We start from the raw sequence: 25,400 nt of genomic DNA on the forward strand, positions 1-25,400 counted from the left end.
AAACCATAGGATAGGGTTTGGTAAAAAAAAAAAAAAAAAAAGATAATGGCTTAAAATTTTCCAGAACAGATGAAAAACTCTAACACATATAGGAAGCCCAATGATTCTCAAGCAGAATTAAAAAAATAATAAACCCATTCCCAAATACATCCTTGTAAAAACAACAATATCCAACCCCAAAGAAAAGCAGTCACAGGAAAATGTTTCAATAAACAGGCATTAAATAAAAAGTAACATTTAAGTCATAAAAAGCAAATAGTTAGAATTTGCTAACAAATCCTAACTAACAGAAATTCTAAGTATGTTTTTCAAGCATAACTTAAAACCCCGAACTAAAATATACAACAACAAAAACATAAATGTTGAGAAGAATGAAAGAATGTAAAGAACATAACTAATACACTAATTAGTTTTAGGATTCAAGTAAATAGGCTGTTAAATTTTTCTGGGGGGAAACTATATACAAAAAAATAGTGTATAAAATCCAAACTAGTGGGGCAGAAAAAAATGAAACGACAAAAAGATGATAAATCCAGAATAATATCTGATATAAAACAAAAATACCAATATTAGCATAAAAGACAGAGCAACTAGAACACATAAAATAAAACAGTTTCAAAATTTGAGATATTACCAATCATGATTATCAATTTAAAAGAACTAAATTATCCTGTGGAAAAACAGATTGTCAGACTGTATATAAAACAAAATCTAACTATATACCTTTACAGCAGATACAACTTAAATATGAGAGCACAGAAAGGAAAGAGAACAAAAAAGATAAGCTAATCTGTATCAACCAAAATAGCTGATCTAATTATATAAGGCAAAAAAGACTTTATGATAGAAAGCATTCCAACAGATAATATATCATTACCTTATAATAAAAGGTTCCACTAACAGGAAAAGTAACAATTATAATCATGTATACACTTAAAATAAGAACCTAAAAATACATAGAATAAAAATTAAGAACTAGAATATTAGCAAATCATATATCTCATAAGGGGTTAATATCCAAATTATATAAAGAACTCACAAACAGCAACAAAAAAATTAGAAATTAAAGAAAATTCAACTTAAAAAAGAAGATCTAAATGGTCATTTTTCCAAAGAAAACATACAGATAGCCAATAGATACATAAAGTGATGCTCAACATTAATCAATAGGGACATGCAAATCAAAGCTACAATAAGATATAACCACATACATGTTAAATTAGCTATTACAAAAAACACAAGAAATAAGTGTGGGTGAGGATGTAGAGAAAAATGAACCCTTGTTAGTCGGAATTAAAACTGGTGCAATCACTATGGAAAACAGCATGGAGGTTCCTCAAAAAAATCAAAACAGAACTACCATATGACCAAACAATTTCATTTCTGCGTATTTAAGGAAAGAAAACAAAAACACTAACTCAAAAAGATATACACACTCCTATGTTCACTGCAGTATTATTTACAATAGCCAAGATATGGAAACAACCTAGTATTCGCTGATTGATAAATGGATACAGAAAATGTCCTATATATATAAAGGCATATTATTCAGTCATTTAAAAAAAAGAGTAACTTACTATTTGTGACAACATGGATGGACCATCAGGGAATTATGCCAAGTGAAATAACAGAGACAAAGAAAGACAAATACCATATGATACTACTTATATGTGAAATCTAAAATACAAATACAACAACAACAACAAAGGCTACTAACCAACTAAAATACACAAGAGGGAAAAGGATCAATGGAGATACACAGCTCCCAGAAAACAAAAGATAAAATGACTATAGAAAAACCTCATAAGGACTTCCGCCAAGATGGAGGCATAGGTGGAAACACTGTGCCTTCTCCCACAACCAAGTTTGAATAAAACAAAGGATTGGAGAAACAAAGACACAACCAAAGGACAGAAAATTGAATTATACGGAAGTCCGACTACATCTAACCGTTCAACGGGGACGGTAAGAGGGGCGGAGCCAGCAGTGAGCGGGGTCGGGCAGGACAGGGCCCNTCATATATCAATAATCACCCCAAATATAAATAGACTGAACTCATCAATTAAAATGCACTGAGTAGACTAACGGGTTAAAAAGCAAACCCTGTAGGACTTCTGGCCAAGATGAAGATGTAGGTAGACACACTGTGCCTCCTCACACAACCAAAGTAAGGACAACAACAATTTGGAAACAAAAAACCACCAGTACCGACAGAAAATTGAACTATATGGAAGTCCAACAACCAAGGAGTTAAAAGTAGACACATTCATCCACACCACTAGGAGGGCTGGAGTTGGGCAGCCAGGCGATGAGAGGTCACCGCAAAGCGGTGGCTGGCAAACCCCAGGTGCGCAAAGCAGCAGCAGGTGGACCCAGCAAGGCGACCATTGTGGAGGGGGGAGGGTTGCAGTGCACAAGGTGCTGGCAGACTGTGTGGTCCCACATTCGAGTGCAGATAAACCGGGTGAAATTGGGGAGCCAGACAGACTGCACAACCCAGGGTGCCAGCACAAGGGAATAAAGCCTCAAAACACAGACTGAAAACACCTGTGGGGGTTGAGGTGCCCAGAGAAAGTCCCAGCCTCACAGGAGAGTTCACTGTAGAGACCCATAGGGTCCTCAAACATACACAGACACAGCCATCCGGAAATCAACACCAGAAAGGCCCAGTTTGCTTAGGGGAAGCGGGAAGTGACTAAATTCCAGCTGAGAGCAGAGCAACTGCCATTGGACCCCTGCCCCATCTACAATATCACAATACAGTGTGTTACCCGCCCTCGTGAACACCTACCGAAGGCTCCACCTCTCACTACATAACAGGAGCCCCAAGACAAAAAAAGTGGCCTAAACAAAAGAACAGATCAAAGCTCCAGAACAAATACAACTAAGCGACTGAGATAGCCAACATATCAGATCCACAGTTCAAAACACTGCTAATCAAGATGCTTACAGAATTGGTTGAATCTGGTTGCAAATTAAATGAAAGAATAAAGGCTACACTAAGTAAAATAAAGGAAAATGTACAGGGAATCAATAGTGATGGGAAGGAAACTGGGGCTCAAATCAATGGAGTAGACCAGAAGGTAGAAAGAAATAAACAAACAGAAAAGAATGAAGAAATAAGAATTCAAAAAATTGAGGGGAGGCTTAGGAACCGCCAAGACATCTTAAACATTCTAACATCCAAATTATAGGGGTACCAGAAGGAGAAGGGGGAGAGCAACAAGTAGAAAAGTTATTTGAACAAATAATAAAGGAGAACTTCCCCAATATGGCAAAGGAAATAAACTTCCAGGAAGTTCAGGAAGCTCAGAGAGCCCCAAAGAAGGTGGACCCAAAGAGGAACACACCAAGGCACATCAAAATGGCATTACCCAAGATTAAAATGAAGGAGAGAATCTTAAAGGCAGCAAGAAGAAATGAGAGAGTTACCTACAAAGGAGTGCCCATCAGACTGTCAACTGATTTCTCGAAAGAGACTGGAAAGAAGTATTCCAAGTCATGAGAGGCAAGGTCCTACATCCAAGATTGCTCTATCCAGCAAAGCTTTCATTTAGAATGGAAGGGCAGATAAAGTGCTTCTCAGATAAGGTCAAGTTCAAGGAGTTCAGCATCACCAAACCCTTATTATATGAAATGTTAAAGGGACTTGTCTAAGAAAAAGAAGATAAAAAACATGTGCAGTAAATTGACAGCAAACTCGCAGTTATTAACAACCATACCTAAAACAAAACCAAAAACAAACTAAGCAGACAAGTAGAACAGGAACAGAACCACAGAAATGAAGATCACATAGAGGGTTATCAACAGGGGAGTAGGAGGGGGAGAGAGGGAAATAGCTACAGAGAATAAGTAGCATAGACGGTAGGTAGAAAATAGACAGGGGGAGGGTAAGAACAGTATGGGAAATATAGAAGCCAAAGAACTTCTAAGAATGACACATGGACATGAACTAAAGGAGAGGAATGTGGGTGGGAGGGGGTGTGCAGGATGGAGGGGTGCGCAGGATGGAGGGGAGTGAAGGGGGGAAATGGGACAGCTGTAATAGCATAATCAACAAAATATATTTTTAAAAAAGAACAAAAGGGAATAAAATAATCCAACAAAGAGCTGGTTCTTTGAAAAGGTTGATAAAACTGATAGACCAAGGAAAAAAGAGGAAAGACTGAAACAAAATCAGAAATGAAAGAGAAGCTACAATGAATGGCACAAAGACTATAAAATAACAGTATGAAAGGCTATACACCTAGAAGAAATATGCAAATTCTTAGAAATATACATATAAGCTTCCTAGACTGAATCATGAAGAATTGGAAAATCTATAGACTGCCTAATCAACAGTAAGGAAATTAAAATAGCCATCCAAAACCTCCTAAAAACGTAAAAGTCCAGGACCAAATGACTTCACTAGTGAATTCTACCAAATAGTGAAAGAAGTTTTAACACCTATCCTTCTCAAACTCTTCCAAAAAATTGAAGAAGAGGCAATACTTCCAAGCTCATTTGATGAGGCCAACATTAATGATATCAAAACATAGCAAGGACAACACAAAAAAGGAATATTATAGACTACTATTTCTTGAATACAGATGCAAAAATCCTAAACAAAATAAAGGCAAATAAAATTTTAAAGGTAATGCATCAAAATCAAGTGGAAACATTCCAAGGACACAGGCATGGTTTAAAATTATGCAAATCAATCAATGTGGTATACCATATTAACAAAATAAAGGACAGAAATCACATTATGATCGTATCAATAGATACAGAAAAAGAATTTGACAAGATACAACAACCATTTATGACTAAAACACTCAATAAAATGGATACAGAAGGAAAGTACCTTAGCATGATAAAGGCCGTATATGACAAACCGTCACCTAAAACATACTCAATGGTGAACAACTGAAAGCTTTTCCTCTAAGATCAGGAACAAGACAAGGATGCTCAATCTCACCACTGTTGAACATACTGGGTTGAATAATAGCCAAAAAGTCCATCACATTTTTTCTGTAAAATAAGACATGATTTTCATTTTTCACCAGTAACTGTATTGATTTATATATTTTGAGTATGTTGGCTATCTCCCACTATCGGCTTCTAGTGGGTAGAGACCATAAGACAACCCACACCAAAGAATTATTTGGCCAAATGTCAGTAGTACCAAGAAACTTCACAAATCACTTTTGAATGTTCGATCAGTCACAGTACCTTTTCTCCATACACTGCACAAATCTTTTTTTTTATGTTTCAGTTTAGTTTTTGCCTTTCTTGAAATAATAACACATAATATGTAAAAAATGTTGCGTATCTCTGTCCAATATCAATATTAAAACAGCCACATCAATTTTGATAAGTTTTTTAATGGATGCTGATATAACTGCCACAATACAACCTAACAAAATTGTTTCAAATAAAATTAAAGACAACTAAGCAACACTAGAACCATTGTATGGAAAAAACGTAATGGACTCTTTGGCCAACCCAATACTACTGGAAATCCTAGCCAAAACAATCAGTCAAGAGAAAGAAATAAAAGGCATCCAAATTGGGAATGAAGAAGTAAAACTCACTTTTTGCAAATGATGTGATTCTCTATATAGAAAACCCTAAAGAATCCACAAAAAAATATTAGAAATAATAAATAAAAAGGGTAAAGTTGCAGGATACAAAATCAATATACAAAAATCTGTTGCATTCCTATATACTTACAATGAAATATCAGAAAAAAATGAAAACAATTAATTTGCAATTGTAACAAAAATAATAAATATTTAGGAACGAATTTAAAGGTTGTGTTGGACTTATACACTGAAAACTACAAGACTAAGAAATTGAAGAAGACACAAAGAAATGATAAGATATTCTGTGTTCATGAACTGGAAGAAATAACATGGTTAAATGGTCATATTACCCAGAGCAATATACAGACTTAATGAAAATATCCATCAAAGTCCCAAGGTCATTTTCAAAGAATTCAAACAAAAAGCATCAGATGCATATAAAATCACAATTGATAAAACAATCCTGAGAAAAAGAACAAAGCCAGAGGAATTACACTCCCTGGCTTCAGACTATACTATCAAGCCACACTCATCAAATCGGTATTGTATTGGCAGAAAACAAACATAAGATCAATTGAACATAACTGAGAACCCAGAAATGAACCCATATATATAAGGGCAAATAATTTTTGACAAAGGAGCCAAAAACATAGACTGGAGAAAAGAAAGCCTTTTCAATAAATGGTGTTGGGAAAACCAGAAAGTCACATGTTAAAAAAAGAAACTAGACTGTTATTTAACACTATACACAGAGATCAACTCAAAATTCACTAAAGGTTTATAAATATAAGACCTGAAACAATAAAACACATAGACAAAAAAACATATGTACTAAATTTACGGACCATGGTCTCAGGATTTTATGAACTTGATCCCAAAGCCAAGTAAAAGCAAAAATAAATGCGACTATATCAAACTAAAAAGATTCCAAACAACAAAACCATCAACAAGACAAAGGGCAACAACCAAAGGGGAGAAGATATTTGCAAACAATACCCAAAATATATCAATAACTCATGAAACTAACAAAAACCAAAATGAAAAAAAAACACCCAATCCTATCAAAAAGTGGGCAGAAGACTTAAACAGACACTTTTCCCAAGAAAACATACATAAAGAGCCACAGATATATAAAAAAATGTTCAAGTTCTCTAGCTATAAGGAGAACACAAATCAAAACCACAATGAGATACACCTCACACCTGTTAGAATGACTATTATCAGTAAGATAAGAAATAACAAGTGCTGGAAAGGTTGTGGAAGAAAAGGAATCCTCATCCATTGCTGGTGAAAATATAAACTGATACAGCCACTATGGAAAAACAGTATAGATGTTCCTCAAAATTTTAAGAATAGAGATACCATATGACCCCACAATCTCTCTCTGGGTATCTTCCTGAAAAACTTGAAAATATTTTTTCAGAAATATATATATACTTCTATGTTCACTGCAGCATTAGACATGATAGCCAAGTCATGGAAACAACTTAAATGTCCTTCAATGGATAATTATTCAGCCATAAGAAAGGATGAAATACTGCCATTTGTGACAATATGAATGGACCAAGAGTATCACGTTAAGTAAAATGAGTCAGACAGAATAAAACAAAAAGAAATGAACAAACAAAACAAATAAACTCATAGATTCAGACAATAGAAGGGTAGTTATCAGAGCGGAAGGGGGTAGAGGATGAAGAGAGTATATATAGGGAGTCAAATATACGGTGATGAAGAGAGACTAGACTCTAGATGGTGAGCACAGAGTGCAATATACAGCTAATGTATTATACTATTGAACATTTAAAACCTGTATACTATTAGCCAATATCACCCCTATAAATGTAATAAAAAGAAAAAAGAATGTGAGAAGCATCACTATAAAAGTTTTAAAAAGACAATATAGTAAACTATTTCAATGATGCCAGGGTAGCCGCATATAAAATCTAAAAAAATTCTACTCACCAAAAAACACTATTAGGCTCAAAAACCTAAATTTAAGTGGTAACACCATAAAACTAGTAAAAGAAAATATAGGCACAGGAAAAAAGTGGTTCAAAATGGTGACAAAGGAGGACCCTAAACTCACAACCTCTCATGCACACACCGAAGCTAGTTTACCTGTGGAACAATTTCCTCTGAAAAAGACCTGAAAACTAACTGAGCAACTTCTTCACAACAAGCAAACAAGGAAAATGCCATGTCAAAACAAAAAGCTCCAAAATGAAGAATAAAGAGGAGTGAAGTGCTCATGGATGGAGAGGGAGAAGGCATTATGGTGGCAAAAGAGAACAGGTTACTGAGTGCTTTGTTCAAACGCTGAGAACCACAAGAAACCAAGAAAGCTGAACACAGAGAAAATGAATGGGTCAAACAACTGGAGGCATTAGGAGGGAAAAACAGGAAAGAAAAAAAAAAGAACAGGGTAAACAAAGAGAATTTTAGACATGAAAATGTTAATGATACATAAAATATAAAGCTTGTCCTACAAAAAAAACACAGAGGTATAAATATTTGTATCCCTGTATTATGCAACAGTTTCTCAGATAGGACACAAGTAATAAAAGATAAAATAAATTTGACTTCATCACAATTTAAAACATTTGGCCCTGGTGTGACTATGTACTGCTTAGTTATTACCTGGAACAGTGGCCATTTATCTCCATCCACCTTCTCTTCTGCCACCCTCATTAACCCATTAAATTCATTAATGAAATACATTAAATTCTCAGTGGGTTTCTGCGCATATCTAGGCAATTCCTTCTGTTTTCCGTGCATTGGGTTCACACCATTTATTGAGGCTCATCATTATTTTTTAACATTTGGTAGAGCCTGTTCTGCTTAGCACTCGCTCACTAATTTTTAAATTGTTAAAGTTTTTCTATTGTTTAACCTTGTTTGTTTGTTTGTTTCTTTTGCCAAAGTGAAGTTTCTGGCCCCCCAAAAAAATGTGAGAGCCATTTATATATAAGATTCAATGGACACGGACATGAGCGCACAAAGGTCCCAGAGCTAGACATATTTTCAGTTGTGAACTGAAAGCTAACAAAAATTATCACTTTAAAGTGGATAATGATGAAACTGAGCACAAATTATCTTGAAGAATGGTCAGTTTAGGAGCTAGTGCAAAGTACTGCACACTGTTGAAGACAACAGATTATGAATTTGTTTGTCCAATTTAAATAACACTGGGAAATGAAACCATCTGTGCAGCCAATGTTTCCCTTAGGACCTTTGAAGTAACACCACCTGTGGTCTAAATGTAGTCTGGGGCCTGTGCATATTAGTGGACAGCACTTAGTAGTTGTGGAAGAATAAGCAGAATTAGAAGATGAAAAGGAGAAGGATGTGAAACTCCCATGTATATCTGGAAAGTAATCTGCCCCTAGAAGTGGTAGCAAGGTACCACAGAAAAAAGTAAAACTTAATAATGAAGATAATGATGAACATAATGAAGAGGAGGAAGGTGAAGAAAAACTTCCCTAGTAAAGAAATCCACACAAGATAACTCCAGCCCAAAGATCACAAACATCAAATTAGAATGAAAAAGACTCAAAAAACAGGAAAAATTCCAACAACACCAAAAGGTCCTAACTTTTTAGATAACATTAAATCAAAAATTGAGGTAAATCAGAACTTCCGCCAAGATGGAGGCATAGGTGGAAACACTGTGCCCAACACAACCAAGTTTGAATACAACAAAGGTTTGGAGAACTAGGACACACCCAAAGACCAGAAAACAGAATTATATGGAAGTCCAACAACTACGAACCATTCAACGGGGATGGTAAGAGAGGCGGAGTCAGCAGCGGAGCTGGGTTGGGCAGAACAGACCCCCTGACCTAGGCAGCCTGGAACCAGTTGGGGTGTGGGGCAGACTGACCGCGGTTGCACATTCGCTCACAGTGAGATGGACCACGCAGGCCCAAGGGGGCGAGCCCAGTGGTGGAGGGCTGACGGGGGTGGCACACTCGCGTGCAGTGGAACGAAACGCATGGGCCTGGTGACGGTGGTGGCTGTGGCGCTGGCACCGTGGGGGCCGTGGCAGCAGGCAGCAGACGGGAAGCCATTGTCCCTCTTTGACCCCGCCCCCACATACAACGTCACAACCCAGCGACTTAGTTACCCTGTTCTAGTGAACACTTTAGGGCTCTGATCCTGCTACGGAACAGGCACGAACAGCCCAAAAGATGGCACAAGAAGAACTCAAAGTCCCAGAGCCAGTAACTCTAAGCCACCGAGAAATTGCCAGCCTCTCAGAAGCACAATTCAAGACACTATTTATCAGGATGCTCACAGAACTGGTAGATTATAGTCACAAATTAGAGGAACATATGAAGGCTAAACTAATTGAAATGAAGGGAGATGTCCAGGAATCCAATAGCAATGGAAAGGAAACTGGGACTCAAATCAATGGAATGGACCAGAAGGAAGAATGAAACATCCAACCAGAAAGGAATGAAGAAATGAGAATTCTAGAAAATGAGGAGAGGCTTAGGAACCTCCAGGACATCTTGAAACGTTCCAACATCTGAATTATAGGGGTTCCAGAAGGGGAAGAGCAAGAGTAACAAGTGGAAAACTTATTTGAACAAATAATTAAGGAGAACTTCCCCAGTCTGGCAAAGGAAATAGACTTTCAGGAAATCCAGGAAGCTCAGAGAGTGCCAAAGAAGTTGGACCCAAGAAGGAACACACCAAGGCACATCATAATTACATTAGCCAAGACCAAAATGAAGGAGAGAATCCTAGAAGCATCAAGGGATAAGGGGACAGTCACCTACAAAGGAGTACCCATCAGACTGTCAGCGGATTTCTCAAAAGAGACCTTACAGGCAAGAAGGGGCTGGAAAGAAGTATTCCAAGTCATGAAATCCAAAGACCTACAGCCAAGATTGCTTTATCCAGCAAAACTTTCATTTAGAATGGAAGGACAGATAAAGTGCTTCTCAGATAAGGTCAAGTTCAAGGAGTTCATCATCACCAAGCCCTTATTATATGAAATGCTAAAGGGACTTATATAAGAAAAAGAAGATGAAAAATATGAACAGTGAAAGGACAGCAAACACAGTTATTAACAACCACACCTAAAACAAAAGCAAACCAAGAGGACAGCTAGATCAGGAGTGGAACCATAGAAATGAAGAACACATGGAGGGTTAGAAACAGGGGGGTGGGAGGGGGAAAAGGCACAGAAAATAGCATAGATGGTAGGTAGAAAATAGGCGGGAGGGCGAGAATAGTGGGGGAAATACAGAATCTAAAGAACTTGAGACACATGGTTATAAACTAAGGGGGGGGGGAGAATGGAGGAGGAGGAAGTGTGCAGGTGGAGGGGAATGAAGGGGGGGAACAGAACAACTGTAATGGTATAATCAATAAAATATATTTTTAAAAAAATTCAGGCAAATCAAGAAAAACCAGGTTGAACAGTCCTGGTAAAATGAGCACAAAAATGGAAGACAGGAAAAGGAGAAACAAATAAAGCTCATGCTGAGTATCATCCATAATCCAAACTGCTATCTTCTATTTAACTATGAATCCCCTTTCCTGGTCTGCCACCCACACACGTCCTCTTTTAGGATGGAAACGATCTCACTCTTAAACACTCAAATAAAAACCATGTACATGAACGGTACAGCAGCATTATTCACAACAGCTAAAAAGTGAACACAACCCTAATGTCTATCAACTAATGAATGAATGAACTAAACACAATATATCTATGCAATAAAATTTTATTCAGCCATAAAAAGAAATTAAGTGCTGATACAAGATACAGTATGAATGAATACTGAAAACATGCTTAAATGAAAGAAACCAGACATTAAACGTTATATGTTATACGATTCCAGTTATCTGAAACGCCCAGAATACGTAAATCCATATAGACCAAAAAGATTAGTGGTTGTCAGGGGGAGGGGGACGTAAGAGAGTAATTGCTAAAACACACATGGTTACTTTTCCAAGTTACAAAAATATTCCGGAATTCTATAGTGGTGATAAGTTGCACAACTTTATGACTACATTAAAAGCCACTGAACTACACACTTTAAAAGGGTCTCTATTATATGTAAATTTTTAACCTCAATTTTTAAAAAATCAATAAAAGCAAAATGACAAGCCACAAAATAGAAGTTATGTGCTATACACATAAATGACAAGAGACTTTAGGAAATACTAGAAATAAGAAAATGGCCAAAAAAATAAAATCCCCATGAAGAACACAAATAGCCCTGACTGCTGTAGCTTATGAGGTAGGTGTACTCCATCAAAAGAAAAGATTGAAAAAAAGAAAAAAACAAACAAAAAGAAAAGGTTGCCAGACCAATCACACGCCCAGGTTGCCGATCAGGTCCCCAGCTGTGGGTGAACAAAATGGAGCAGACATTTCTCTTAACCACTGATGTTTCTCTCCCTTTCTTCCTCCCTTACTCTCTCTCTAAAAATATAAATAAAACACACACAAAAATAAAACCATAAACAATTAAAATAAGCTCTATCTCATTCCTGATGAAGGCAGTGCAAAATAAAACCACAGTGAGAACTATTTCACATCCAACTGAAAAAAATTACAAAATGAAGGCAAGGATATACACAAAAAGAAACTTGTACATGCTACCTGTGGAAATGTAAAACAGTATTGCCATTTTAGCGAATGCGGTATTATCTAGTATACTCAAAGACATGCTTACCCTCTGGCCAAGCAATGACATTCCTGGACACAAGTCCTAGAAAATCTGTTTACATGTGAACCAAAAAATATAGCACTACTATATGAAACAGCAACAAATTAAAAACAGCCCATACAATAAAATTAAAAATTGAATGGAAAAACAGGGTTTGCTATCTAATATCATATAATCAAACAGCACAACAGAGGAAATTAATGGATAAAACTAAGGAAACTAATAGCCGGAAAAAAAAAAGGAGCCCTGGCTGGTGTAGCTCAGTGGATTGAGCGCGGGCCTGCGAACCAGATGATCGTGTTTTGATTCCCAGTCAGGGTACATGCCTGGGATGCGGGCTGGTTCCCAGCAGGGTACCCACGAAAGGCAACCATACATTGATATTTCTCTCCCTCTCTCCTTCCCTTCCCCTCTAAAGATAAATAAATAAAACCTTTAAAAAAAAGGCAAGTCACAGAATCATAGAAAACTCTTGAAATGTATGGAAAATTCAACATTATCTTCTTTATGGAAAAAAATATTCATTCTTAGAATACAATAAACAGTAAACTCAAAGACTTACTTGCTTCTTTTTCAGTTTAAGGATCTGCTGCTCTACTTTTGCAATTTCTCGATCTACACGATCCATACTCTGTATTAACTCTTCCTTCGAAAGTTTTGAAGGTGAAGCATTTTGATCATCTCCACATGGTTGCCCAGAGACTGGAGAGGATGGAGCTTCATGTTTGCCTCCAAATGCTGGATCCTTTAGAGAAGAAAATTGAGAACAAGAATTTATTCCTCACTAACAGCGTAAGTTAATGTCAAGATTCTTTTAACTGAAAAAGTCAATTTTGAAACCAATGTCAACCAGTGGCCACTGGAACCAATTCAATGCCAACAGAAACGCCCAATTTGGGGTGCAGTGAAAAAGAAAACTTTATTGAGGCAAATATTCAGTGCAAATAGCTCAACAGTGCTAGAGTGGTTGTGAAATGAAAACAGTTCTGCTGTGAGGCTGCCCTGGGGCCAAGCCCTTCTTTAGCTGGACATATCTGCTCATGTATGATTCGGAGTCCCAGCTCCAGCAGGGGAACAGGGTCTTCAGTGGCAAGTGCCCTCACTACCCAAGCCAGGAGGCAGCTGGCTTGTATAGGCAGAAGTCCCTACCCTAGTCTTTGACACTTCCATTCTCATGCTAATGAGGACTCTGAATCGTCACAGTTTGATTGCTCCAAAAGCACTGTCCTGATTGGTCAGAACAGAGCCACTCTGATTGGCTGGTTTCCCCAAATAGCTGGGAGAAAGCCTAGTCCTATTGGTTGAAACTCCAGGAACTCCTTTATAAGGCCTTGCTGGGATGACAAAAACACAGTGTAGGCAGGCATGCCAGCACAGAGGCAGGTAGATCAGCAAGGAGGCAGGCAGTTTAGCACGGGGTCAGCTTCACAAAAAGCAGTTTCCATGAGAGGACCCTGTGCACAAATAGCTTCAAGACTGCACTTTTTTGAGCCCAGTTAGCCACCAGGAGCCCTTCTTAGTAGGTGCCTTTCTTTCCTTTCAGGGTTCACAAAAACAAAGTAGAGCCATGTATGCTATTTCTCTGGATGGTACTCTTATAGTAGTAATTTTTATACACACACAACCCCCACTGGTATTTATACCACTTTTATAATTTAGATGTATCATTCACTTCTTTGAAGATCCCAAAAGCTATATAGAATGAGGTGGCAAGTTGGCTGACTAACCTTCTGTATAAACGATACTGAAACTATAGAGAATTTCTGGGGAAATGATTCAATCATAACAAAGAAAGATACCAATTTCTCAGCCATTTCTTTGCAATGGCTCTAGAAAAGATCATAACATGTAGCCTGGAAAACAGTATACACTCCAGGTAAAAATTTGTGTGCCCACCGAATTTAACAGCTATGGAGAGTTCCTATCAAAACATTTTCAGAGTTTCCAAGGGCTAATACAGAGGCACAGAAGTTAGAGAAATGGCCTAAGAACTTCTGTTGCTATGATCACCTAGGCCTATGCTCATAAAGGGAAACTAATCCTGCCACACAACAGCACATATAACATCTCTTTAGTCAAAAAAATCATCCCATTATACCTCAAAATCAGCAGAGACAGAATCAAAGCACCTCTACCCCAAATCTACCACACTCTACATACATACCGACATACACATTCACATTCTCTCTCTCACACACACACACACACACACATCCCAGTCTAGGGTCAAGATGTAAGCAATACTGTAAAGCAGATGAATTACAGATTAAGGTACTAGTTTTCTTTAGGCTATAAGACGTCTAGAATGAGCATAATTCACAGAACTATAGTTGTTCTAATTCTGAGAATGTCATTGGTATTTTAATGGATACTGCCTTGAATCTGTCTATTACTTTAGGTAATAAAGATATTTTTAACAATAGTAACTTTTCCAATCCATGAGTAAAGTATACCTTTCCATTTACTTATTCTTCAGTTTCTTTCCTCAATATCTTAAGAGTTTTCAGAGTGCATATGTTTCACCTCTTTGGTTAAATTTATTCCTAGGTATTTTATGCTTTTTGATGTGATTGTTTTTTTAATTTCTCCTTTTTTTAAAATATATTTCCCCGTGTCATTCCCCCTCCACCCTGCACACCCCTCCCCCACCATTCCCCCCTTTCATTTATGTCCATGTGTCACAAGTTCTTTAGATTCTATATTTCCCATACTATTCTTGCCCCGCCCCGTCTATTTTCTACCTACTGTCTATGCTATTTTCTGTACCTTCTCCCCACTTCTCCTCCTCCCACTCCCCTGTTGCTAATCCTCCACGTGATCTCCATTTCTATGGTTCCATTCCTGATCTAATTGTCCTTTTATTTTTTTTTCGGTTCCTAACTTTTATTCAAGAACTTATACAAAACGTATCAGGCAAGTGAGTTTTAATCCTCATCTTCCTCCTCCTCTTCATTCTAGTTTATCTGGAAGTAGCGCAATTCCTAACTCTCTTTGCTGTTAGCAACTACATGCAACCAGTCACGTGGATTATTCTTCTTCAAATACTTTTTGGTGAGGTATTTCAAATACTCTTGCTCCTTTCAATGGTTACAACCCCTCCTCCTCTGAGGTTCCCGGCTTTTCCATTCACTTTGATTCTCTCCTGAAGGAACTGCTCAAAATTGGCAGCATCCATGATTCATCTTCTACTGGGTGGGTGCAGTCCAGGGTGAACGTCAGAACCTGCTTCTTTTTTTTGCCCCCCTTCGCCACAAGCTTTTTCATAGGAGCCATGGTGGCCGCAGAGACAGAAAGGGTAACTGTCCTTTTAGATTGCTTTTGTTTTAGGTGTGGTTGCTAATAACTGTGTTTGCTGTCCTTTCACTGTTCATATTTTTTATCTTCTTTTTCTTAGATAAGTCCCTTTAACATTTCATAGAATAAGGGCTTGGGGATGATGAACTCCTTGAACTTGACCTTATCTGAGAAGCACTTTATCTGTCCTTCCATTCTAAATAAAAGCTTTGCTGGACAGAGCAATCTTGGATGTAGGTCTTTGGATTTCATGACTTGGAATACTTCTTTCCAGCCCCTTCTTATCTGTAAGGTCTCTTTTGAGAAATCCACTGACAGTCTGATGGAACTACTTTGTAGGTGACTGTCCCCTTATCCCTTGCTGTTTCTAGGATTCCCTCCTTCATTTTAATCTTGGCTGATGTAATTATGATGTGCCTTGGTGTGTTCCTTCTTGGGTCCAGCTTCTTTGGCACTCTCTGAGCTTCCTGGATTTCCTGGAAGTCTATTTCCTTTGCCAGACTGGGGAAGTTCTCCTTTATTATTTGTTCAAATAAGTTTCCACTCGTGGCTGTTCCTCTTCCCCTTCTGGTACCCCTATAATTCAGATGTTGGAACGTTTCAAGATGTCCTGGAGGTTCCTAAGCCTCTCCTCATTTTTTTGAATTCTTCTTTCTTCATTCTTTTCTGTTCAGTAGTTTTTTTCTTACTTCTGCTCCACTCCCTTGATATGAGTCCCAGTTTCCTTTTCATCACTATTGGTTTCCTGTTCATTTCTCTTCATTTCAATTAGTTTAGCCTTCATATGTTCCTCTAATTTGTGACTAAAATCAACCAGTTCTGTGAGCTTCCTGATCACCAGTATTTTGAACTGTGCATCTGAGAGGCTGGCCATTTCCTGGTGGCTTAGAATTATTGGCTCAGGGGCTTTGAACTGTTCTTGAGCCGTAATGTTTTGGTCTGTTCTCGCCTGTTATGCATGAGGGGCGAAGCCTTAGGTGTTCACCAGGGCAGGGCAACCCACGTGGCTGAGTCGTGATGCCGTATGTGGGGTCAGAGACGGGTAATGGGGGTGCCCTCTGCTGCTTCCTGCAAGCCACTGAGGCCTGTGCAGTCTGTCTCACTGCTCACTCCTTCGCTTCGTTTCTGCACGCAAATGTATGACCTCAGTCAGCCAGCGCCCCGTGCCCTCACTGGGCCTGCCTGTTGCCACCCCATGCCTGGGATCTGCCAACCGCCGCCTGTTCACCTGGGTGGGTCTGCCCAATTTTTCCTGCAAGACCCCACTCCACCAGCTGCTGGCTCCGCCCCTCTTATAGGTGTGGATGAATGGTTCGTTGTTGTCGGACTTCTGCACAGTTCAATTTTCTGTCCTTTGGTTGTGTTTTTGTTACCAAAACTTTGTTGTCTTTAAACTTGATTGTGTGAGGAGGCACAGTGTTTCCACCTACACCTCCATCTTGGCCAGAAGTCTCCTAATTTCTCTTTCTGATCACTTGTTACTGGTGTATAAATGCTCAACTGATTTCTGTACATTAACTCTATATCCAGCAACGTTAATGAAGTAATTTATTAGTTCTAACAAGTTTTTGGTGGTATGTTTGGGTTTTTCTATATATAATAACACGTTATCTGCAAATAATGTTACTTCTTCCTTTTGAATGTGGATGTCTTTTATTTATTTTTGGTGGACTGCTGTAGCTAAGATTTCTAATACTATGCTGAATAGATGTAGTGACGGTTAGCATCCTTGTCTTGGTCCTGATCTTAAAGAAAAAGCATTCAGCTTCTCACCATTGAGTATACAAGGTGTGGGTTTGTCACACATAGCCTTTACTATGTGGTTATGCTCCTTCTATGCCCACTTTATTGGGAGTTTCTATCATAAAAGGATATTGAATTTTGTAAAATGCTTTTTCGGCATCTATTGAGATGATTACATGGTTTTTATCCTTTATTTTGTTAATGTGATATAGCACATTGATTAATAAATGTTAAACCATCCTTATATCCCTATGAATAAGCTTTTAAGATCCTTTTTTGCTAAAAATACCATTACTAGATATATTTGTGATATATATTCAGTCAAAAAAGAAAACCTTTATTCAACATATTCTTTCTTTTTTTAATGCTTCAAAATACTTTTTATACCCATAAACTATAATACAGGTGTTTGTATAGTGAGAAAGATACCAAAACTCCCTGAAGCTTACCTCATTTCTAATTCATCACAAAGAGCTTTTCCCCACCCAATTTATTTTGTAAATTTTCAAATTTACATAAAAGTTGAAAGTTGATAGCCATTCATCATTAATCTAGACTAACTAGTTAAAATATTTTACTTTGTTTTCTCTCTACACATACACACACCTACTTTTTTTTTTCTTGGTTCAACTACGTGAAAATAAATTGTAGACATTTACTATCTCTTAAATCACTTTCACTGTATAAAAACTCAAAGAAAATCTGTAGGTATGTACCTAACATCAGGCTGGGAAGGGCCATTATTCATAAAGGTAAATAAACTATAAGAAAGAGGTTTGATAATAAAAAGAGGGGGAGAGTAAGACATATAAATGTATGACAGTTAAGGGGTTAACACTGTATTGTTGAGTTTTCAATAATTAGTTTATTTTCTCTAAAATAACTATTTGTCCAGTTCCAACAAAGTGCCAGGTTTAACAATAAGGAAAATAGAGAGTTAAAAATGATAAACTTGCTTAATCTCTTCACCTTTTGCAGTCAGCCCCACAACACCCCTCCCACTCAGACAGATGTCAGTCCATTCACTAACTTATGAGTCTGTTTCTATTTTGGGTTTCTTATTTTTTTCTGTTTCTTATTTTTCTATGAGTCTGTTAGCTTATTTTGTTGGTTAGATTCCACATGAGTGAAATCATATGTTACTTGTCTTTCTTTGACAAGCTTATTTCATTTAGCATAATACACTCTAGCTTCATCCATATTGTCACAAATGGTAAAAAAAAAAAAAAAAAACCTAAATACTAAAAACCTCATTGACACAGACAACAGCATCATGATTACCAGAAGGGAAGAGGGGTGGGGGGAGGTTCAAGAGAGTAAAGGGAGGATAAATAGTGATGGAAGGAGATTTGACTTGGGGTGGTGAACACACAATACAATATAAAGATGATATATTAGAGAACTGTAAACCTGAAACCTATAATTTTATTAACCAATGTCACCCCAATAAATTCAACAAAAAAAGATAAGCTGAGCAACAAAATAAGGGCACAATACACAAACATACATTAAAGGAAAACAAGTAATAATAAACACAGAGGAAAAGAGGTTTGACTTTAATAGAACTTTCTCATAAATACAGATGTCAAGAAATATAGCTACATTTTAAAAGTGGTAAGGAATGAGATTATCTTCATTGTCAATTGCTTATTACTTAATATTTAGTAAATATCTTTGCTTCTTTTATATTGAAAAATAAATAAATAAAGATATAGAATTATGAGTAACTTTGTTCCTTTACATTTCCAAGTTTCCTAAAGAACCTTTTACATAAATTAGAAAAAAATATTTTTCTGTATAAAAATTATAGGCACAGTTAAACCTTAGCTAAAATGTGTCTTCTCCATATAGTTAATAAATTACAACTGAATTACAGGGGATGACTTAAAATTTAATTTAAATTTAATAAGATTATGGTAGTCTTGAGTGTCTCTGACCACATTTTATAGCCCAGAAAGCCAGTACAAAATTGCTAGTGAGAGTTTTTCAATAGCAATTTTTCTTCATAACGGTCCTCAGATTGTTTCATTTACCAAAAAGTAAAAAGCACTGACATTAAAAGTCTGTAGTTTCTAGTTTTAACAAGATTTTTACTTTCCCACAGCACTAACCTTTAGAGGGTGGTATAGCTGGACTTCTTTTAGGCACAGTGCCTGAATATGGTTAAATAAACTATAGAGACCAACAATTCCACAAAATAGGAGAACAAATATTTACCTTCTTAGCATCTGCAGAAGACCTCAACCCTTCTGGCAGCATGTGCACTAAAGGTAAGACCGCAGCACTGACACGCTGGAAATGGGAATCAGAAACCTGCTCCAAACGTGGTCGCTTGGATTCCAGTGAATCATGATCCACTGGGGACGGGCCTGGGTGAAACTGTTCATATCCAGGTCTCCTTTCTTGAGGCCTAATACATGCAAAAAAATTAATAAACACTTAAAAATGTTTAATGATGCACAACTTCCTGCTCATATCCTCGGCTAGACTTTGAAATAAATGAAATAATTATGCCTATTTTCAAAGTCAATCCCTCCCCCTGCCTCCCCCACTCCAGAAAAAAATATACCTCAATATAAAGTACTATTACATTTTGAATTCTAATAGAAAAATTTTCTTGAGGAGGGGTGGGAGTGCTAGTGGTAAAGAAGTGAAAGATGTAACAGAAGATTTCAATTTGCAGAAAATTTAAAGTTGCTGAAGAAGATCCATAAAATATTTTTAAACCTATGATATAACTATTGAATTCAATATAATCTAGACTAGAAGAACACCACTTTTAACCAATAGGAAAAACAATCAGAAAAATAAAACCTAGCATGAACAAATGACTTGAGTGGTCAAGTATTATGAAGACTTAAAGTCTCTTGAGTGGAAATGCAACATTGTTTTGAAGATACAATTCTGACCCCCAAAACATGTACTCTGTCTAGTTTCCCCATGCATGTAGGAAGGTCAGGAATCTGTCTTTGGTTTCTTTAAATGATATACTGTACAGTGTATTATATATGGGTAATTTGTTTACTTGACTTTTCATTTTCTACCAAGATATTTATAGAATATTTTACTTTATGGCCAAAAACTCATCAATGTTTCTCTTTCACACTGACGTTTCTCTCCCTCTCTCTACCCAGCTCCTCCTCTCCTTAAAAAATTTTAATTAATTAATTTTAAAAAACATTTCATTGAAGTGATAATCAGTGGGCTTAATTTTTAGGGTAGATGATGAAATAAACCCTGAGGTCTATAAAAGCATTACACTTCAAAAATCTGAAATCTCACTCAAGACATAATATCCCATTATCTTCTTAAAATTCACAATGATGCTGCAACAAAACAGTGGAATAGGAAGTTTCAGGAACAAGACAAGGATGCCTGACTGCTTCTGCTACTTGTTTTCAATACAGTATTGGGGGCTGACAGAGCACTTGACAAAAACAAAATGGGAGCACCCAATTTGAAAGAAAGAAGTATTTCTGTTTGCAGATGACATGATGTAATATCTAGAAAACTCTACAGAATTCACACACACACAAAAAAATGTTAGAGCTAATAAGTTAACAAAATTACACAGGATACAAAATAAACATGCAAAAATCAGTTTTATTTCTACTCACTAGCAATGAACAACTGAAAATGACATTACAAAAATAATCCCATTTACAATAACATCCAAAAGCACAGAGTAGGAATAAATTTGACCACAGAGGCTCAAGACATACTTTGAAAAACACAAAACAAGAAAAACTTAAGTAGTAGTAAGACATCCCATATCATGTACTGAAAGATTTAATATTGTTAAGACAATATTACACAAAGCTATCTATGGAGTCAATGTAATCTGTATCAAATTCCCAATGGTGTTTCTTTGGAAAAAGAGAGAAATCCATCATGAAATTCATATAAAATCTCAAGGGACCCTAAACAGCCAAAACAATTTTGGAAAAGACATACAAAATTAGAGTTATACTTTGCAATTTTAAAACTTACTTCAAAGCTACAGTAATCAAGAGTGTGTACTACCATAAAGATAGATATACAGACCAATAGATTGGAGAGCTCAGAAACAAACTTTCACATCTGTAATGAGCTGACTTTCAACAAGGGTGGGGAGTCAACTCAGTGGGGAAATAATCTCTTCTGTTCAATAAATGGTGCTGGAGAAACTGGGTATCCTCATGCAAAAGAATGAAGCTTATCTTAACACCATAAGCAAAAAAGATAACTCAGAGTAAAGACTTAAACAGTAAGACTGTTTAAAATGCCTAGGGGAAAAAAAAAAACAGGGAAAAATCTTCCTGACCTTGGATTTGGCAATGAATTACTGGTTATCACACTAAAAGCCCAGGCAACAAAGAAAAAATAGAGAAGTTAGACTTAATCAAAATTAAAACCTCTGTATATCAAGGGGCACTATGAAGAGAGTGGAAAATCCACAGAATGGAAGAAAATATTTGCAAACCATGCATTTGATGATGTTTTAATATCCAGAATATATAAGGAATTTCTACAACTAAACAACAAAAAGACAAACATCCCCCCCTCCCAAAAATGGACAAAGGACTTAAACATACAGTTCTCCGAAGAAGATATACAATGGCTAACAAGCACATGAAAAAAGCCTCAACATCACTCATCATTATGGAAATGCTAGTCAAAACCACAGTATGATATTATACCATACCCAGCAGAGTAGCTTAAATTGTTTTTTAAAAGTAAGAACAAGATATGGAAAAAATGGAACTACACGCAGTATTTGTGGGAATGTAAAATTGTACAGCCACTTTAGAAGACTTTGGCAGCTCCTCAAAAAGTTAAAACGTAGAATTACCATATGACCTAGCAATTCCACCTAGGTATATATGACCAAAGTATTGAAAACAGGGGCTCAAACAGGTATTTGTGCAGCCAAGTTTATAGCAGCATTATTTACACAATCCAAAATGTAGAAACAACCTATGTCCATTGACAGATGAATGGATAAGCAATATTTGTATACTCAGGCAAAAAAGAAATAAAATTCTGACACATGCTACAATATAGGTGAATCTCAAAAACATGTTACGTAAAATAAGCCAGACATAAAAGGAAAACTATTCTATGATTTCATTTATGTAAAAAATCTGTAAGAGGTAAATTCATAGAGACAGAAAGTAGATTAGAGGGTACCAGGGACTGGGAGAGAGGAGAATGGGGAATGATTGCTTAATGGGTGGAGAGTTTCTCTTCAGGATAAAGAGAAAGTTATAGAAATAGTGGTGATGGCTGCACCACAATGTGAATGTTATTTAACTCCAACAAATTAGAACACTTAAGAATAAAGTGGTAAATTTTCTTATGTATATTTTATCACAACAGAAAAATTCACACCTAACTTAATTCTCAGAATCAGTATTATTAAGGACTAGCCTAGGAAATAGAGATCTAAAATTCTGGCATTAAACTTTATATTAGAAGATTACGACTACATGAAAGAATGACTTAAATTCTTTTTTACTGGTTTCTCTTCCAATGCACTAAACTGACTGAACTCTGACTTAATTACCCATCATTTTATTTTATTCCAGTAGCTCACCACTCACTAAGTCATCAATGAATGACCTCCCCAAACGGAAAAATAACAGAATATTTTTACACATATGCTGGCCTCTCTGCAGCATTTTATAATTCACTTACTCCTTTCCTTCTTGAAACTTCCATCTGTTGATTTTCAGGACACTATCTTTTCAAAGGGGATACCAGCATTGACAACTTTAAAATAATTTACTTCCAGAAATTCTGAACTTACATATCCACTCTTTAAATTGACCTACCTCCAGAGGCAGTGTGGTAGAACATATGATGCATTACGTTATGCTTTCAAAGTGTTCAAGTCTTGGGTCTGGCATAAACAAGCTATGTGACTTTGGCATCCATTAAATACATCCAAACCTCAGTTTCCTCATCTATAAAATTACTGTTATTATTACAAAAAAAAAACCCTGACTGACCAGACAATAAATTGTAGTCTCCTTTCCCTATTTCTTTTTCACAATTGGCCTTCCGTCATTTCATAAAGAAAAGCTTAAGTCTCCTTCTTCCTATACCCTACAATGGAGCACTGACTACACAAAGGGCAGACACCTCCAGAGCAGCAAAGAAATCCTTCTGCAAGCTAACAGCTCCCAAAGTTTTAATTTCAAGGAAATTAAAGAACTTAAGTTTTACACTGTTCTTTTTATCTTAGATAAGCATGTGATTTGGGACATACACCTCATAAGAAACTATTTGTGAACAAGGCTTCTTGATACTTTCATCAGAATAAAAAATAAGAACAGGTTAAATGCTGCTACCTTCATTCTTCCAATAAGTAATATTTTTAAAACAGCCCCACCTATCTCATTAGACCATGGATGTATTTCCACTAAATTTTACTCATATTTAATAAATTTGTATCTCATTTTCTTAAAGGATTATTGTTTTGATCAATTTTATAGTAATTACAACATGCACCAGAGTCGGTAAAAGTTACACTCACCTCCTCCGAGGAGCAAATCAGAATTACAACTAAATTACAGAACATCAACCTGAATAACCAATATAAGGCTATCAGAATAGAAGTCTTGTAACTACAGCTAGCAGAACAGAAATCTTATAACTAAGAATTTACAGAAGAGGCCACACTAAGACCGATAGGAAGGTCAAGGATGCACAAAGAGTTGGCCCTGAAACCACATGCAGTGGAAGGGTATGCCAGCTGCAAAATTCCCACCTGAGGTCAGAGGGGTCTTGAAACCCATGTCCAGGTCCCCAGACCAGGGCACCAGTACCAGGAAGAGGAGCCCACATAACATCTGGCTATAAATATGCGCAGAAATTCCAACCACCAGACTAAGACCAGAAACTGCTACAAACCCAGGTGCCCTCTTAAATAGCCAGTGCACAAAATTTCATTAATGAGCACTTAACCCTAGGCTTCAGCAAAGGGACAGGGCTCAGAGTAGAGAGGAGTCATACAGGGATAGACTGGGTTGTGTGGCTTCAGAGGGAGGGCTAGAGGAACAGCCACCATTGTCCCCATGCTGCGTCTCTCTCCCACACCACCCAGAGACACCATTTTTACTAGGTGTAGCTCTCCAATCCATACAGCCCTGCTGTATTAGCCCTGCCTCCCAAGTCCTTGTGGCACCACTCTGCCAAGTTCATGCCATATGGAGGAATCAGCTGGCTATGTCTAGCCTGGGCCCACTGCAGTCTTTCTTGGAAGACTCTTGAAGAAGTCCAACAGACACTGGTACAATCAGAAATGCAGAGAAAGAGACTGAGTGGCATGGCTTTAGGGCAAAGGACATTTTTTCCCATGCTCCTGACTGACTCCCCTCCCCCATATCAAAGGTCTGAGGAAATGCACTAGCCACACAATCAATCCAGTCTACCTGGGACCTGCCAACCTTGCACACTGTCAAAGAATCTGTTGGCTGTAGCCAGCCTGGGGCCAATATAGCATTTCTTGAGAAGTTCTCAAGGAGATCCAGGAAGATTCAAAGAAGACACCAGGTAGGATAGTTTTAGGGCAAGGGCCATTTTCCCGACTAGCAATGCCATCCCATGGCATCAGCTTGGGAACATGCACTAGCCCTACCCTTCCAAATACCTGAGCCCCTGCCCAAGCCTAAGCTCCCACCATGTAAAGGAGCCATGCTGGCTCCCACCATGCTGGCTGCTGACCAATCTGTGCCTGCGCTGCATTGTTTCTCAAGCAGATCCAGGTAGACTCGAAGGTTGTACGAGACACATAAGAGACAGAGTTGTGTGGCTTTCTGGTTAGGATCATTTTCCCCACAGAAGCCAACCAATGACACCATTCCTGTGCACAGCCCTCCTTCTACATAGCCAAATCTTAATCTGTTGTAGCCTGATGACTCTACTAGCCTCATCCTGATGTTTCCCTAAGACCTCACCAGACAGACCACAAAGGTCCCCAGGGCCCAAGCAGGTAGAGGCTTGCCTTAGTGTACCCTGAGACTTTCACTGAATGGCCTCAGACCCAGGACTGATGCCAGGTTTGAATCTGCAGCAACCTGGTGAACAACAATCACCCCTTCCAAATGACTCACTGAGAATTTGCCCCAAG

The 25,400-nt window shown here is 37.5% G+C and overlaps 1 protein-coding gene and 2 pseudogenes across 4 annotated transcripts in view; 1 reads left to right on the forward strand and 2 right to left on the reverse strand.

Moving 5' to 3' along the window:
- The window catches only part of NCOR1 (nuclear receptor corepressor 1), a 229,829-nt gene that overhangs the window by 135,060 nt on the left and 69,369 nt on the right, over positions 1 to 25,400 (reverse strand). For all 4 annotated transcript variants that reach the window (XM_037068881.1, XM_037068883.1, XM_037068884.1 and 1 more), the window contains exons 4-5: positions 19,505 to 19,697; positions 12,813 to 12,995 (exon numbers count right to left, since the gene is read on the reverse strand). In XM_037068881.1, coding sequence (XP_036924776.1) covers positions 12,813 to 12,995; positions 19,505 to 19,697 — 376 coding nt within the window. The remainder of the gene's footprint in view (positions 1 to 12,812; positions 12,996 to 19,504; positions 19,698 to 25,400) is intronic.
- LOC119002801 (nucleophosmin-like) lies at positions 8,533 to 9,082 on the forward strand (annotated as a pseudogene).
- On the reverse strand, positions 15,175 to 15,548 carry LOC119002800 (60S ribosomal protein L22-like; annotated as a pseudogene).

The sequence above is a fragment of the Sturnira hondurensis genome, unplaced genomic scaffold (assembly GCF_014824575.4).
Source record: "Sturnira hondurensis isolate 20B ecotype Veracruz unplaced genomic scaffold, ASM1482457v3 Scaffold0018097, whole genome shotgun sequence".
Classification (NCBI taxonomy): domain Eukaryota; kingdom Metazoa; phylum Chordata; class Mammalia; order Chiroptera; family Phyllostomidae; genus Sturnira; species Sturnira hondurensis.